At 39.2% G+C, this 17,462-nt stretch overlaps 1 protein-coding gene across 1 annotated transcript in view; it reads left to right on the forward strand.

Annotated features, from left to right (window-relative positions):
• LOC119247729 (alpha-1-macroglobulin-like) overlaps positions 1-17,462 on the forward strand; it is a 46,316-nt gene that overhangs the window by 25,562 nt on the left and 3,292 nt on the right. Inside the window, exons 18-33 of the mRNA XM_037514374.2 lie at positions 7,207-7,522; positions 8,218-8,446; positions 8,944-9,070; positions 9,267-9,388; positions 9,589-9,640; positions 11,664-11,747; positions 12,278-12,454; positions 12,743-12,830; positions 13,458-13,614; positions 13,979-14,053; positions 14,325-14,502; positions 14,996-15,219; positions 15,699-15,917; positions 16,090-16,220; positions 16,541-16,631; positions 17,352-17,420. Coding sequence (XP_037370271.1) covers positions 7,207-7,522; positions 8,218-8,446; positions 8,944-9,070; positions 9,267-9,388; positions 9,589-9,640; positions 11,664-11,747; positions 12,278-12,454; positions 12,743-12,830; positions 13,458-13,614; positions 13,979-14,053; positions 14,325-14,502; positions 14,996-15,219; positions 15,699-15,917; positions 16,090-16,220; positions 16,541-16,631; positions 17,352-17,420 — 2,339 coding nt within the window. The remainder of the gene's footprint in view (positions 1-7,206; positions 7,523-8,217; positions 8,447-8,943; positions 9,071-9,266; positions 9,389-9,588; positions 9,641-11,663; positions 11,748-12,277; positions 12,455-12,742; positions 12,831-13,457; positions 13,615-13,978; positions 14,054-14,324; positions 14,503-14,995; positions 15,220-15,698; positions 15,918-16,089; positions 16,221-16,540; positions 16,632-17,351; positions 17,421-17,462) is intronic.

Here is a 17,462-nt window from a genome sequence, read left to right on the forward strand (position 1 = left end):
TGAGGTAGTGGTCAAGCTTCATTCTTTTGCATGTAGCGACCCAGTTTTCCCAGCACCATTTATTGAACAAACTTTCTTTGCTCCAATGCATAGTCTTTGCTCCTTTGTCAAAGATTAGTTGACCATAAATCTGTGGGTTTATTTCTGGATTTTCTATTCGATTCCATTGGTCTGTATGTCTGTTCTTGGTCCAATACCATGCAGTTTTGATGATTATGGCTTTGTAGTAGAGTTTGAAGTCTGGGAGTGTGATGCCTCCATTCCCTTCTCTTTTTTTCAGGAGAGCTTTGGCTATTCGGGGTTTTTTGTGATTCCATATGAATTTCATCAATAATTGTTCTATTTCTTTGAAGAATGACATTGAAATTTTGATTGGAATAGCATTGAATCTGTATATTGCTTTTGGGAGGATGGCCATTTTAATAATGTTTATTCTTCCAATCCATGAGCATGGGATGTCTTTCCATTTCTTTGTGTCTTCTTCTATTTCTTTTAACAGTGTTTTATAGTTTTCTTTGTATAGGTCCTTTATCTCTTTTGTTAGATTTATTCCCAAATATTTGATTTTTTTTGTTTCAATAAAAAAAGGGATGGTTTTTTTGATTTCTTCTTCTTCAGATTTATTGTTTGTGTATAGGAAGGCTACTGATTTTTGCATGTTGATTTTGTATCCTGCCACTTTACTGAACTGATTGATGAGTTGAATTAGTTTTTCTGTGGACTTTTTGGGGTTCTCTATGTATATTATCATATCATCTGCAAATAGTGATAGTTTGACTTCTTCTTTTCCTATTTGGATTTCTTGGATGTCTTTCTCTTGTCTTATTGCTCTGGCTAGGACTTCCAGTATTATATTGAAAAGCAGTGGTGAGAGTAGACATCCTTGTCTTGTTCCAGATCTTAATGGAATTGCTTTCAGCTTTTCACCATTGAGAATGATACTGGTTGTTGGCTTGTCATAGATGGCCTTTATGATGTTGAGGTATGTTCCTTGTATCCCAAGAATTTCAAGGGCTTTTATCATGAATGGGTGTTGCACTTTGTCGAAAGCTTTCTCAGCATCTATTGATATTATCATATGGTTTTTATATTTCTTTTTGTTGATGTGTTGGATAACGTTGATTGATTTTCGGATGTTAAACCATCCTTGTGTCCGTGGAATGAATCCTACTTGGTCGTGGTGAATTATCTTATGGATACATTGTTGGATTCTGATAGCTAAAATTTTATTGAGGATTTTTGCATCAGTGTTCATTAGGGAGATTGGCCTGTAGTTTTCCTTTTTTGTGTTGTCCTTGTTCGGTTTTGGTATTAGTGTAATGTTGGCTTCATAGAACGTGTTTGGTATTGTCCCTTCCTTCTCAATTTTTTGGAAGAGTTTGTGAAGGATAGGCACTAATTCGTCTCTGAATGTTTGGTAGAATTCATTTGTAAATCCATCAGGTCCTGGGCTTTTGTTTTTGGGGAGGTTTTTGATTACCATTTCAATTTCACTGCTTGTAATTGGTCTGTTTAGGTGTTCTATTTCTTCTTTATCTAGCTTTGGGTGATTGCAGAGTTGTAGGAATTTGTCCATCTCCTCTAGATTGTTAAACTTGTTTCCATATAACTGTTCATAGTAGTTACTGATTATTCTTTTGATTTCTGCTGTGTCCGTTGTGATTTCTCCTCTTTCATTTATGATCCTGTGTATTTGTGCTTTCTCCCTTTTTTCCTTTGTGAGCCTGGCTAGGGGTTTGTCTATTTTATTGATTTTTTCAAAGAACCAGCTCTTGGTTTCATTGATCTTTTGGATTGTTTTTTTAGTTTCAATTTCATTTATTTCTGCTTTGGTTTTTATTATTTCTTTTCTTCTACTGGTTTTGGGGTTTTTTTGTTGTTCTTTTTCTAGATCTTTGAGCTTCGAGATTAGGTTGTTTCTTTGAGTTCTTTCTTGTTTCTTGATGTGAGCTTCTATTGCTATATATTTTCCTCTTATTACTGCTTTTGCTGCATCCCATACATTTAGGATATTGGTGTCCTCCTTGTCGTTCAATTCAAAGAATTTTTTAATTTCTTCTTTGATCTCCTCATTAGTCCAGTGGTCTTCCAGTAGTGTGGTTTTTAATCTCCATGAGGTAGGAAAGTTCCTTGCCTTCTTTTTATGGTTTATTTCTAGTTTGATGCCTTCATGGTCAGAAAAGATGGTTGATATGATTTCAATCTTGGTGTATCTATTGATGTTTGTCTTGTGCCCCAGTATGTGATCGATCCTGGAGAATGATCCGTGTGCGCTTGAGAAAAATGTGTACTCCGTTTTTTTGGGGTTTAGTGTTCTATAGATGTCTGTTAAGCCCAATTGCTCTAGGTCCTTATTTAGAGCTTTGGTTTCTTTACTAATTTTTTGTCTTGTTGATCTATCCATTGTTGATAGTGGTGTGTTGAAGTCTCCCAGTACGTATGTGTTTTCTCTGATGTCTGTTTTCAGAGAGGACAACAGTTGTCTGATATATTTTGGTGCTCCTTCATTTGGTGAGTATATGTTAATGAGTGTTATTTCTTCTTGAAGTATTGTCCCCTTGATCATAATGTAGTGACCATTGGGGTCTCTTTTTATCTTTTTGAGTTTGAAATCTGTTTTATCTGATATAAGTATAGCTGTTCCTGCTTTCTTTTTGGTCCATTTGCTTGTAGGATTGTTTTCCATCCTTTAACTTTGAGCCTATTTTTATCTTTTGTAGCTAAATGTGTTTCCTGGAGACAGCAAAAGGTTGGGTTTTGTTTCTTAATCAAGGCTGCAACTCTGTGTCTTTTTATTGAAGAGTTTAGTCCATTTACATTTAGAGTTAATATTGATATGTTAGCGTCTGTATTTGCCATTGTGTTTGTCTTTCCTTTGATTTTATTTATTTATTCTTTTAATAACTTTTTTTTTTGCCTTCTTTCATTGTTATTCGTCCCTCTGAGGTTCTGGCTTTAGGACTCCTTGTAGTATTTTTTGGAGTAGGGGTTTAGTTGTAATGAAATTCCGGAGTTTCTGTTTGTCTGGGAAGGTCCATATTCTTTCTTCAAAGAGGAAGGAGAGCTTTGCGGGATAGAGAATTCTTGGTTGGCATCTGTTTTCTTGGAGTCTGTTGACTATGTCCCTCCACTCTCTCCTTGCCCGTAGTGTTTCTTCGGAGAAGTCTGATGTCAGCCTGATTGGCTTTCCTTTGAATGTTATCTGTTTCTTCCCTCTTGCCAGCTTCATTATTTTTTCCTTGTCCTGGATTCTTGGGAGCTTTACTATTATGTGTCTTGCTGTATTTTTCTTTTCGTCGTGGAAGTTTGGTGTTCTTCTTGCTTCTTGTATATCAATTTTCAGCTCCTTCTTCACATTTGGGAAGTTCTCTTCAATTATCTCTCTGAATATTTTCTCTGTTCCTACATCTCTCTCCTCTCCTTCTGGTATTACTATAACTCTTATATTTCCTTTCCTCATGGAGTCAGATAGTTCCCGAAGTCTTTCTTCGTTCTTTTTCCTTCATACTTCTCTTTCCTTTTCTGTTTTGGTTCTTTTTATTTCTGTGTCTTCAAGAGTACTTATTCGTTCTTCCATTTCATCTATTCTGCTTTCATTGCTTTTCCCAGAATTCTTTAGTTCTTCCATTAATTCTTTGATCTCCTGCATTTCTTTTACTTCCCTCTTTAGGGACTCAATTTCATTCTTCTGACCATTGTTTTCCCTCTCTAGGGACTCAATTGCATTCTTCTGATCGTTGATTATTTTTCCCTTATCATTGTTTTCCTTTATGACTTCTGTCAGTTTTTTAATCACGGCAATTTTAAATTCTCTTTCTGGAAGGCTCAGAAGTTCTTCCAAGTTACTGTCGTTGCAATCTGGGGGCTGCTTTTCTTTTTGTGGTGTGCTTTTTACCTGGGGAGTTGCTAGGTTGCGTGTGGTTCTTCTCCTCCCTACTGTCTGTTTTCTAATTTGCCGTATGCGTTGGGACACTGTGTAGTTGGGACTGGCCGGCATCTTGGGTGAGATTCTCTGCTCTCCTCTGGTTCCTCCAGGAGTCATCTGTCAGTTTCAAGCAGTCTTTACTGGAGAAAGGTCCCTGTTCTAAAATGCCGATGTGGGGACACACTCCCCTGTGTGCCTGGTCTGCCCCAGCGGTGGGTTCCTGCTCCCCCTCTGGGCTTGGTCTGCAGGCCAGATGGGGTCTGGCGTGGGCTAACTTCCCCCGCTCACCTCTGGCTCCTGAGGAAGCCTTCTGCAGGTAGTCTTTACTGAAGAAATGTCCCTGTTCTAAGATGGTGATGTGGGACACACTCCCTGCACGTCCGGTCTCAGGCACACTCTTCTGCGCGCCTGGTCTGCCCCAGCTGTGGGTGCTCGCTCCCCCTGTGGGCTCAGACTACTGGTTGGAAGGAGCCCGTTGTGGGCTAACTCCTCAGCTGGCCACTGGCTCCTCTAGGCGCCTCTGCTGGCTTCAAGTCGCTAGGTGGTGCCAGAGATCTCTCCTGGAGCCCTTGGGGAGCTGATTTTCCACCCCGTGGGACAGGGAATAGAGCGGGAATGGTAGGGTAAACCTCAACGGCTTTGGGGTGCTGTGTCTGCCTTGTGCCCCACCGTTGTGGGGAACCCACGCCCCTAATTTCGTGCCCCGGGTGTCAGTTCCAAAGCCCTCAGTTCCAGGACTCAGGCTGTAGCCCAGTTCAGTGGCGCGGGAATGGCGCCTTTTGAATCCCGCTCCCGTGCCTGGGTGCCTGGGCCTGCTCACTCAGTGAGGGCCTCCGCGCGTCTCCCCGCAAGCCTAGGTCGCAGGCGCAGGGACCTGGGCAGCTGCGATCTGGATCCGCGTTTGCTTTTCAACTGCACTGCTTTTCCGCGCGCGATCCCGATTCCGATCCGCACTTGGTTTTCCAGCGCGCAGCTATTCCACGCAATCCTGACCCCGATCCGCGCCTGCTTTTCCAGCGGGCACCGCTTTTCCGCGCAGGCTTACCAGGCAGCCCGGGGCTGTGTGCTGGTGCTGGTCCCCTCCCTGGGGGCGGGGTCTCTCTTTAATGGCGCCCGGAGCTCACCTCCGCGGCGGATCCTGCAGGGTTCTCCACAGCTCCCGTTTACGGGGTGTGGTGGCTGAAAGAGTTCCTTTCCACTCACAGTCCCGCTTGCTGCGTAGTTTGTTCTTGTTGGTCCTTTTAGTTTGTTGTTTTCCTCCTCTCTGCGGGTCGGAGAGTGCCGCCTCTGTGGGCGGGGGAGGGGAGCAGGGTTCTGCGCTTCCCTCCCTTCTAGTCCTCTTTTATGGCCACTTTCTTCTTCGGGCAGTTTGCTGGCGTCACCCGTTTATCTTCCGTGTCCCGGTTCTCACTGGGACCTGCCGCTTTTCCTCCCTATTCACTTTTTTTAATGGGAGATCTTACTCGCAGCGTCTCCTCGCCGCCATGTTGCTCCGCCCTCACAATCTCCCAGTCGGATAATTAAGCTTTTGGCAGATATACTACTAGTCTCCTCTTGCTTTATTTCAAGTTTATCTGAAAATAAGGAAAAGTTGAAAAGACTGGAACACCAAGTATTATTTTCTACTACCATCAGGTGGAGAGATATTTCCCTTGGTGTGCTTGAATCTCTACCAATTCTACTTGCTAATAAGAAACCAGGTATAAAATAAAATAGTTATAAAATAAAATAAAATAGATTTACTGTAGTAAAATAAAGTTCTAGTTGAAATCAAAGAAGTGAATGAGAATATTCCTGAATAGAAAGAAAAATCCTAGATAGTGAAAAAAGAATCCTATGTTAAGAGCTCAGGAGCATGTTCTTATATCCCTATCTGGTATGATTTATGTGACTAAAAGTTTGCGGACTCATTTAACCTTTGGAGGCTCAACTTCTTCCTATCCAAAGTCAGAATAACAATACCAAAGTTAGTGAGGTATTATCAGTATAAAATGAAAAAATGTAATTAGGACTCAATCTAATGGCATACTTCTTGTTAAAAAAAAAATGAAAAGCACTATTCTTTAGTTTCATATTCCTTCTTTATACCAAGTCTATCTTTCAAAAAAAGCATGCTAATAGAATGACACAGAAAACATGAAGACTCAGCACCACCATTACATTCTTATTCCAAATAGTCTGTAATATTCTACAAGTTTGCATTTAGTATTTATCACCTATCCAAACTTTTCTTTTCATTTTCAGTTATACCAGCTTAATCCCATCCCTCATTATTTCATATCCAAATTACTTAAAAACCTCCCAATTTACCTTCTTTGCCTCCAGTCTCCTTCAATTTCAATCTGTCCTATATACTATGAAAGAGGTATCATCCCTAAACATTGCTTTTATCATGTCATTTTTTCTCATAAATAATCACTTCCCCTAGAATTCACAGACTTATCACAGCTAAGGTTTTAAAAGAGCATGTCCAACTCCATTAAATATAAATTATCTTTATCTTCTGATTTCTGGATCTTTTTTTAATCAAACTAACTCTACCCTTAACAGATCGAATGTATCTGTGTTAACCTCCACAGTGCCTAACTGCACCTACTATTCACTCAGCTATGTTAAACATACCCCTCAAACTAGAAATTCTATTTTAGAGAGGTAAGTTTATCACTACCCTTCCCACCTATGTGTGCGTGCCTGAGTAGCTATCTCCTTGGAATGCCTTCTCTGTTCTCCTCTGTGTCTCATCTTTGATGATGGCCTTATGTTTTGCTTTGGTAAAGTATCTTCTGATCAATTAAAGGATGGTTTTCTGTATTAATGAGTCTCTGCTGTTTATAACCCATACTTTACTGAATCTTATTATTTAGGTCTCCATATCTCATTCATTGTTTTAATCATTCCTGAAATCCTCTTACTATAGAAACTTTGGTGGATTCTCACTGCAAATGAAGAACATGTGACCCATTTCAGTATAAAAGCGATACTTGGTACATTAAATTTCTTGTTATTCTTCCTTTCATTAGTTGAATAATCACCTTAGGGAGAACTACATTTGTTTTCATTTCTACAAAAAAATGCATTCACCTCTTGACTATTTAATGAAGCAAGAGGGTTAGCCTCCCTATAGAAGTAGATGAGTGAACAAAATAACAAGTGGGAAGGTTAAATTGTTCCAATAACAAACATTCCTTGCAGTAAATGACCTTATTCTTCATGAGAAACAAGGTAGCTAAACGAAATCAATGATAACAAATGAGCTCCTGAATTTTATCTTTCTATTGCAGTTGTCCCGCCAGGCACAATGCCAGTTGCAATAGACCCGCCAGGTGTAGGATTCCCGCCAGGCCCAGGATTCCCGCCAGGCCAAATACCAGGCGCAGGAGTCCCGCTACGCGCAATACCAGGCGCAGCAGCCGCACCAGGCACAGGAGCTGTGCCAGGCGCAGCAGGCCTAGGCTCCCCACTCGGACTCGGTTCTGTATCATCAAGCAATGCTGTGGAATATATGAGCGGAAACTTTCTGCAGAGGGAAGAAGAAAAGAAGGAGATAATCCGGAAGTATTTCCCTGAGACCTGGATCTGGGACTTGGTGGTACTTGAGTAAGTTGTTTATTGCCTGGAATTTAATTCAGGAGAGGTTTTAGATCCTCCTCTATGAATCTGGTGATATCCTTGTTTCCTGATCCTTTTCAGCCTGTTCCACATTTTCCTGGCAAGTATTTAGGTTCATAGTTGTGTTTTTTTTTTTAAGATTTATTTATTTATGCATACAAGAACTGGGGCACAAGCTAGAGGTGTGGGGGATGAGAGGATTCACCAGAGACAGAGTGGGGAACAGAACAGGCATTCTGACTAAATACACTGCTGATGGGAGCAGAGGGCAAGACAGGAGAGGTCTGCTGAGCCATGTGAGTAGCTCCCTGGCCGGGGCTCCAACTCATGCTGGAGTGGCTGCCGAAAACTTCATAGGTAGCGTCTTAGCCCCTTGCACCAGCAGGGAGACCCCAGGTTTGTAGTTTCTTAATCTCATGACTAAACAATGCAAGTGTTGTCTAATTCGTTCCTGAGATACGTAAAATAATACAAAGCAGGAAGCTACCCTCATCCTTAAAAAGAAAAAAAAATTCCAGAGACCTCACTAGGAATAACAAACCTTACATCAAATTTAACATTTATTATACTAGGTTACTAAGTTATCATTCTTGATGATTAGTAATGATCCACGCTAAAAAAAAAAAAAAAAGTGAAATATGTGCTGGGGGATTCATGCACTCTCTTCTTTTTCCCTTCACAAGTGTATCAGGTAGAAGTGAGTTGGCAATGAAAATCCCTGACACCATCACGGAGTGGAAGGCCAGAGCTCTCTGCTTATCTAACACTACCGGGTTCGGCCTCTCCCCTATCATCTCTCTTCAAGCCTTCCAGCCCTTCTTTCTGGAACTCACTCTCCCCTACTCTGTGGTTCGAGGAGAAGACTTCATGCTCAAAGCCACAGTGTTCAACTATCTGCCTCACTGCATTCGGGTAAGGGCATTTCTCTGCAAGTGAGCAAAAGTAGAAGGAAGGAGCACAATCACCATTCATACTGTGGTTTCCTAGGTAATCTAGCAAATCATAATGGAATATGATGTGCCTAATTCTGGAATGGAATAGGTACTTGGAACAAAGCTACCTGGCAGATCCAAGATAGTAAGGTTACATTCATCTAGGACTCTAGAGTTCCTGTGTATTCCTGAATCAAGCATTATTTCTACCTAACTGCTTCATTTTTTTCACTCTGACTAAAGAAAATAGCTCTTTCTTTTGTTGGCACAAGCTTAAATCCTGGACATTTATTTTAATTTTAGTTGATTTTTCAATTACCTTATTGGAAAAATCTAAACCACAAAGTATTTGATGGGATTTTCCTTGTTTGGATAATTCTTCAAAGCCTCTCCATTATTAGGCATTATCCCTTTAAATTCTTTCTCCTATCACTGATCCTCTCTGCCTGTCTTTTTTCTCCAACCTGTGGGGGACAGGTCAGCGTACAGCTGGAGGGCTCTCCTGCCTTCTTAGCAGTTCCAGTAGAGGAGAATGAAGAATCTCACTGTATCTGTAGAAATGGACAGAAAACTGTGTCCTGGGCTGTGATTCCAAAGTCACTAGGTGAGTGTTAAAGTTGTTGACAAATCCTACTTTTTATGTTATAATTATTTCCTTTCCAGTCTGATCCAGATATTTTTTTTTTCCTCCTGCTTCAACTGACTGAAAGAAAATCACTATATATATTGGGGAAATTTAAAAATAAGAAACCATTTACTACACAATTGCTATTTGACTCCATAAGAACCTTATTCCCCAGGAAAGGTGAATTTCACAGCTACTGCAGAAGCCCTCCAGTCTCGGGAAATGTGTGGCAATGAGGTGCCCCAAGTCCCAGCGCTTGCACAGAAGGATACCGTAGTCAAGCCGCTAATAATTGAGGTATGCAGGCATATTTCCTCTGACCTAGAGACCTCATATATTACAGCATCATCTGATATTACTGGGACAGTCACATTTCATTCCTAGAACATGGACATATTTTTCACTAACATTTTCTCCTCTGCTCTAAAATGATTGATTTTTCTCTTCTATTCATTAATATTATCTTATTTCTTCACTTTTTCTCTTTCATTGAAAAGGCTGAAGGAATAGAAAGGGAGGAAACTTTCAACACAATGCTCTGTGCATCAGGTAAGCATCAAAATAGATAAAATTCTCATGTTAAGTCACTTGCCGAAGTCTGTAGCTGTGGAATGTTTTGCTATAAAAAAAGGAAAAACACAAACTTGTATATTCTCCCATACACAAGTCAAAGACCATTTGGTGAGGAACGAAATTTTCTTTAGGAAGGCAGTGAGAAATTAAAAGACTTACTTAAAGCTCTTGGCTAATAATGAGGAATAATGCTGAAGGCTACAGGATGTGATATTTTTTCCAGCAAATCTGTGGTTCCAAAACTTCTTAAATAACACTCAAAATATTGAAATATCTGTGTGGCACTAGAACTATTTACTATTCAATCAATATTTTAAAGATGCTTATATCTTTGCTCCAGGGCAGAGAAAAGAACTGGAATTTCAGAAACTCACCCCTGTCTTGTATGTCTAAAGTGTGTGGGGATCCAGTGTCAGTTCATCATTTACTACACTTTAAAAACATGTATTTCTCTACCTCCCTCCCCAAATGTTATTTTAAGAAGAACTTCAGGTCAACAGTATATACAGAAAACTAATGTTTTACTAACACCATTAATATAATAAAATTACCACTAAAATTTCAACTCTGCATCATCTAGAATCATCCTGAGGACAGTGTTCACGGTGCAGATTTCCTCTCTATATAAGCATCTCTAGGTAATCTCATCTAATCATAGAAGTTTATAACAACTTCATTTTGGAGACCACAAAATTTCATCTTTGGGACACACCTCTTTCCTGAACCCAGATTCATGTATTCAACTGCCCAATTGCCATCTCCACTTATAGGTCTGTAGATCTAACAGGCATCTCAAAACTAGCATGTTCAAAACTGAACCTCCGCTGGTCCCCACCAGCCTCTGTTCCCCCAATTTTCTCTATCGCTGATGACGGAAATTCCATTCTTCTACTTGCTTGAGATAGCAACCTTGAAGTCATCCTTTATTGTGTTCTTTCTCTTATACTCCACACCATATCCTTTCTCAAATCGAGTTGACTCCACCTTCACACTATATCCAGAATCTTCCCACTTCTCATCACGTCCACTTCTACTTTGGCAGGGTCTTTCCTGAACTACCTCATTGTGTCTTCTGATCACCTCCTCCTGCTCCCCTACAGCAAGAGTGATCTTTTAATGCATTAGGTCATATCATGCTGTCTCCTCTGCCCCAAACCTCCAAGTGTTGTCCCATGCTCCTCAAAGTCCATGAATCTAATGTCACCCACAAATTCTTGCTGCCCCGTGACTTCATGTCCAATTGTCCTTCCCCCTCACTCACTCTGCTGCAGTCACACTAGTCTCCTTACCTGCTCCTGGAACACACCTACATGCTCCAATCTCTGCAGTCTTTTCACTTTCGTTCCTCTTTCCTGGAGTCCTTCCCCCAGATATCTATAGATCTCACTCCCTGACTTACTTAAAGTCTCTAGTCACCTATGATATTTTCACCAGTGAACTATTTGGTAGGGAGCCTCATTTCTACATACTGCACTTCCTGATTCACCTTGTCTTAATAGTTCCCTTTGTAAACACTTATTTCACTCTAATTTTCTCTCTGACTATAGGTATTTACCATACAAAATATTTGTTATCTGATTTCTCTCATTAAGGTGAAAGTTCTACAAAGTCAGGAAATTTCTTTTGAAAAAGGTTACATCATTGCACTAAAACAATAACATGACCACACGGTACATAGTAAGCACTTAATACTATGGAATTTTTTAAAAACACAAATAGTGAAAATTAATATAAATGATGAAGTGAAGGAAATGAGTAGTCCATAAGATGTACACTACAAGAAAGACTTTAGAAATTTAGCACAAACATGATTTATGAACTTCACTGTGAGATGAATCATGGTGTTTGGAAAAATTTGGTTTGCATCAAAGAGTTATATAATGATCAAGAGAAATGACAGGTAGAATCTGGATTGTGTGGAGGAAAATAATTCAAATGAAAATATAACATTTCTCTCGTTTCCCCCATCCTTATATACATGTTTGTCTTCTTTCATTAGAAAATGGAGTACCTGAAAAACTGTCACTAAAACTTCCTTCCAGTATAGTTGAAGGCTCTGCCAGGGCGACATATTCAGTTGTGGGTGAGTCTCCCAGCTGAAGGGAAGCAGCTGTTCATCTCTGTAGTTCTAGAGCATGGGGTCTCATCTTCTGTGGTCAATGAGGTTCCTGATTCTAAAATGGATTGAGAGAAAGAGCACTAAGCTGAAGGTTGTATTGTGTATCAGTCAAAAGGGGGGTTGAGTAGATGTGCCATATGTTATATACCTTGATATCCTCTGAAAAGTAAAAGGGTCCTCCCTCTGTGCCCTCATATCAAGAAATTAACTAGGTGGTAAGCTTCCTAATAGATTTGAAAATGGTTTCTATCAGACATGTACTTCATAAAAAAAAAATGTAAGCTGCCATTCAGTTTCTTTCCAGTTTTCTCCATCCTTGAACCATCTATTTTATTTTTCTCATTTTCCTCTTTCCTTTTTTATTCTTTGCTTTTCTTCACTTCTTAAACTTTTTTGTCTTTTCCTTTACATGTGATTTGGCCTCACTGGTCACCCTCCTATACCAACATGATCAGCTCTGTGTTTGATTTCTTTTAAATATCTTTCATTCCCAGGTGATATACTAGGCTCTGCAATGCAAAATATTCAGAATCTTATTAAGATGCCCTTTGGCTGTGGAGAGCAGAATATGATTCTTTTTGCTCCCAACATCTATGTTCTGAACTATCTAAATGTGACACAACAGCTAACGGAGACGATCAAGTCCAAAGCCATCGATCACCTCATCAGTGGTGAGAGAGTACCCCAAAAAAGAGAACCTTTATTGTGTCCCTAAATATCTACTTCAGTGTACCCAAGTTAGCATCCTTTTGTAAAGATATAATAGTCATTGTTTCTGTGATAAACAATAAAATGCTCTACTATGCAACCAGAAAATTCAATTATATCATCAAGATGTCTTGGAGACATCTTAATAAAATAATAGTTACCTATAATTCCTTAACAAGCTTTCAAGAAAAAAAAAACTAATTCTCAAATGTCTCTACTATGTAATAAATCTATGAAAACTTCCTCTACAGGGTACCAAAGACAGCTGAACTACAAGCACAGTGATGGTTCATACAGTTCCTTTGGGGATGATGATGGCAGAAGTGAGGGAAGCACTTGGTAAGATAATTCATTCCAGATGTTCTCTGTAGATCCATTATATTTCAAAACTCTGGGAATGGCTATTTCTGCTACCTTGAGTTCCTTCACAGAAATTTTTAAAATTTCTTTAAATCCTTTAAAAATCTACATAGATATCATCTCTCCTGGGTGACCTCACCATTTTATCTGTGAAAGCTCACCTGCTCTGTTACTGTAGAAGATAGAAGTGAAGTAGGATCTCCTAAAGTGGAAATATAAGGCAGAAAGTAAAAATAAGTGAAATGGTAGAGGAATAAGCTTCCATATTGCATTAGAAGAGGAGCAGAGGGAAAGAACAGAAAGAGATTATGATGTAAAATCATTCAGAAAACAGCCATTTTGGTGCTGGGGAGACAGAGGCTCCAACAAACATTTCATGAGAAAGTAATGTTAAAAACATCAACTGTGCAGAAACCAATAAAGCTGAGAGATTAGAAAGAGATTCCAATATCTACATGACAAACAAGAGAATACTCAACTTTCAAGTATCAAATTCCCCGAATAATTCCCTCCATTGAATTCTATTGACCAATGTTTGAAGGCAATGTACAAATTGAGCTTCAAAAATAAAATGGTCCATATGTCTGTCTCTTCTTTGCTGGACAGGCTCACTGCATTTGTGCTTAAGTCCTTTGTTCAAGCCCAGTCACACATCTTTGTGGAAAACTCACACCTCACAAACTCTTTCAACTGGCTCGCAAAGAAGCAAAAGGAAAACGGTTGTTTTCAGCGCTCTGGAACAATACTGAACAATGCTATCAAGGTAATGCCTTGAGTTTTGTTCTGGTCCCTGAAAGTACTGAGATACAGGAACCATGATGCTTCTATTGATGCCTCAAGATCTGGTGACACGCTTTGAGGATGGATGATAGACTAAAGTCTCTGAAACCTAGCAATAAGTTAGTAATTTTTATACTGAATAAGAGTGTACAGCCCTCTCACCTAATATGACGATAAGTCAGGGAAGGAGACTGAGACAAATTTTTTAAGTGGGAAGGAAGGGGGAGCACCAGTAAAAGTGTAAAAGATAAGATGCTTTCTAGTAAGGATGCCCAAGGGAAACGAGTTAGCTGATATTGGCTACAAAATATTTGGAGTGTGCAAATCTCTGCCTCTGCTCCTTACAGGGTGAAGTAAATGATGAGGTGACGCTCTCTGCCTACGTCACCATTGCTCTGCTGGAGATGCCACTGCCAGTTACTGTATGTACTAGGACATTCCCTGCACCTCTCTCACAAATGTGAGACATAAAAATCATGGAAATATGAATCACTGGGGGAAATGAGTCACAGTTTTCATCTGTTTTAATTCTGGTATATTACACTGGAACATAAAGGATCAGATCCTTTTGGAGACTGCAGAGGAAATGAGTCCTGGTCAGAACTGTGATGTTGCACAGGCACACTGGTGGTTTTTAATCTGTGATTAGACTGGGGATAGCTGACTAGTCTGCTTCTTTCATTTTCTTTACAGCATCCAGTTGTCCGCAGTGCTCTATTCTGCTTGGAAATGAAATGGAGATCCATCTCAAGGGCCAAAGGAAATTCTGTCTATACAAAGGCATTACTGGCTTACGCCTTTACTCTAGCAGGAAACCAGGCCAGGCGAAATGAGCTACTTGAATCACTAGATAGGGAAGCTCTGAAAGAGGGTAAGAGCTGCTACAACCTATATGTTCAAAATACCATCAATAACGTAAGCCAAAGCTACCTCCATTAAAAAAAGAATTTTTTTTAATTTTATTTTTTTAATTTACTTCCAAAAATCTCCAGTGATCAAAAGGGGGAAGACCTATTAAGTTCCCACCTATGATGCAATGATATTGTTGCTTTATTTTATGTATTATAATAATAATCATTGATCTAACACAAGTATTTTAGGTAACATGGATCATTTTATCAATTTACACATTATAGAGTCTATATACCTTAACTTATACTATCACACAAATAAGTAACAGATACAAAGTAATTTGCTGGAACCTTAATTTACTGTCTGGTCAACGATTTGCTTATTGGTGATTACTTAATGCTTTTACTTCACTTACATCAATTCACTGGGTGAGCTCTAATTACAATTAACATTCATGAATTGGACTTTGACCAATTTTCTAAGCTTAAATAGTATCCTTTACCATTTGAAAGATGGCTCAATGCACTGGCAACATCCTGGGAAACTTCAACAACCCGAAACACTCTATTTTCAACCCCGGGCTCCTTCTGCCGAAGTGGAGATGACATCTTACGTGCTCCTGGCCTATCTTACTGTCCAGCCTCGCCCATCTTCAAAAGACCTGTCTGTGGCATCACGCATTGTGAAATGGATCACAGAGCAACAAAACCCTTATGGAGGTTTCTCCTCTACTCAGGTTTGTGCAGAGACTCTAGGAAGAAAAATAAATATATTAGTTCATATGTAGATCAAACCATATTCTAGGAGCTGAAAAACTGAAAACTATTTTTCATTCATACTTTCTCATTCCTCCAACACCTGAAAGGTTCTGGTCATATTATTTCAAATTTTATATATGGATTATTGTTCTGTCATCTACAGTTTCTTATATTTTCTCTCTTTAGTGGACCTTCAACTGTAAAGTAGATCAGTCTTCCTAAAGCAATACTTTTTATAAGATTACTTCCCTAATACGTAAGTCATTTTTAATGCAAAGTCTAAGACTATCCAATATTAGACCCAAAATATCTCCTCTCATTTGACCCAAAGTAGCTAGAATAGTCAATGATTAATAACCAGGCCTGAATGTAATTGAAATTTATGTTGATATGTTTTACAACCAGTGTGATCTAACCCCCTTCCTCTCCTATTATTTCTGTACCCACCTTTTTCCAGGATACAATAGTAGCTCTCCAAGCCATCTCCAAATATGCAGCAATAACTTTCACTAAAAAAGAGAAAGCAGCAACAGTCACTGTCAAGTCTTCAAACACCTTCTCTGAAGAATTCCAAGTAGACAATGCCAACCGCCTTCTGCTGCAGGAGGTTGGGTTACCAGAGATTCCAGGAGAGTACAGCACAACAGTATCAGGGTCAGGGTGTGTGTACCTCCAGGTGAGGCTGTCAGGATGCAGGGGATGCTGCAAATGGGAGGGGGAAGTCTCAGGAATTAAATTGAAATTTCCTAACAGTAAAAGAAATGTGTGCTAAGGGAAGGCATAAATCATCTAGAAGAGAGATTATTTGAGTGCAAAGATAAAGGATTTTTTTTTTCAATTTGTTGTAGTCATCCCTGAGGTATAACATCCTGCCCAAGAAGGAAGGGAAAAGCCCCTTCACTCTGAAGGTTGATACTCTTCCCAAGGATTGTGATGGAGTAGACGCTAATAAAAAAATCCAGATTCATATCAACATGAGGTAAATGCAAAACCACTATCATACCTTCTGTTGAATATGGTGAAAGTGATTTTCTTGTACGGGAGAACTCTTTTGTCCAAAGTCCTGTATAATGAATGTGGAATTCTTGCAATATTCATTAATAAGAAAAATTTCTTAACATTGAGAATATGATGTTGACATTCCTGCAGAGTTCATAGTTACGGGTTATGAACAATCACAGCAGAGGACAAATAGGGCAGATGGAGAAACTGAGTGGTAGTAGTACTAGGAAGTTTATGTCTTGAATGAGTTCTAAAGACTTTTATTTAAGTGCCTGTGCCTATGCCTTAACTCTCTAGTTATACTGGAGAACGACCCAGCTCTAATATGGTCATTGTTGACGTGAAGATGGTATCAGGCTTCATACCTGTAAAAGCATCTGTGAAAAAGGTAAAGTCTAAATCTTTTACAGATAACAAAGTCATGATAAATGTTGATATTTATGCTTGTCAATTTTATTGTATTGATGCAGTTTCCAAGAGATCAACTCCTTCACAATTGCTTTCTTATGTATAGCATATGTGTATACGTATATACTATGCATATGTGTGTATGTGTATACAGCTTTATGTACCATTATAGATATATATAACACACTTATATCTGTGTATACATACGTGGAACATGAGAGAGAGAGAAAGGGCTTAACAATTACACTAGTTCCCCCTTATCTGTGGGGGACATGTTCTAAGACCCTCATTGATGCTTGAAATTACAGATCAAATCCCATATATACTATGTTTTTTTCAACAAATACATACATGCCTACAATAATAAAATAAGACAATTATAACAATATACTGAAATAAAAGTTATGTGAAAATGATCTCGATCTCTCTCTCCCCCAATCTCTTATTGTACTTAATATTTTCAGCCACATCTGATTGTGGGTAACTGAAACCATGGAAAGCAACACCACATATGGTGAGGAGGGGTCTACTGTATTACTATCATTTATCATTATTTTATCATTATTACTATTATTTCCAAAGAAATCAAGATTAGTAGTCTGGATGTTTCTAAGCAGCCATTTATATCACAAATACCTGAAAATTACTCTGTCTGAAATTTCCTTATCCCATATCTCTGGCTCATTCTCTTGGGTAACAGCTTCAAGACAGTCCTGAGATTCAAAGAACAGAAGTGAACACCAACCATGTGCTGATTTACTTTGAAAAGGTAAGATTCTTTGTGACTCTGCTAGGTCTGAAAGAAATACTA

The sequence above is a fragment of the Talpa occidentalis genome, unplaced genomic scaffold, assembly GCF_014898055.3.
Source record: "Talpa occidentalis isolate TD23 unplaced genomic scaffold, MPIMG_talOcc4v2.1 talOcc4.16, whole genome shotgun sequence".
NCBI lineage: Eukaryota > Metazoa > Chordata > Mammalia > Eulipotyphla > Talpidae > Talpa > Talpa occidentalis.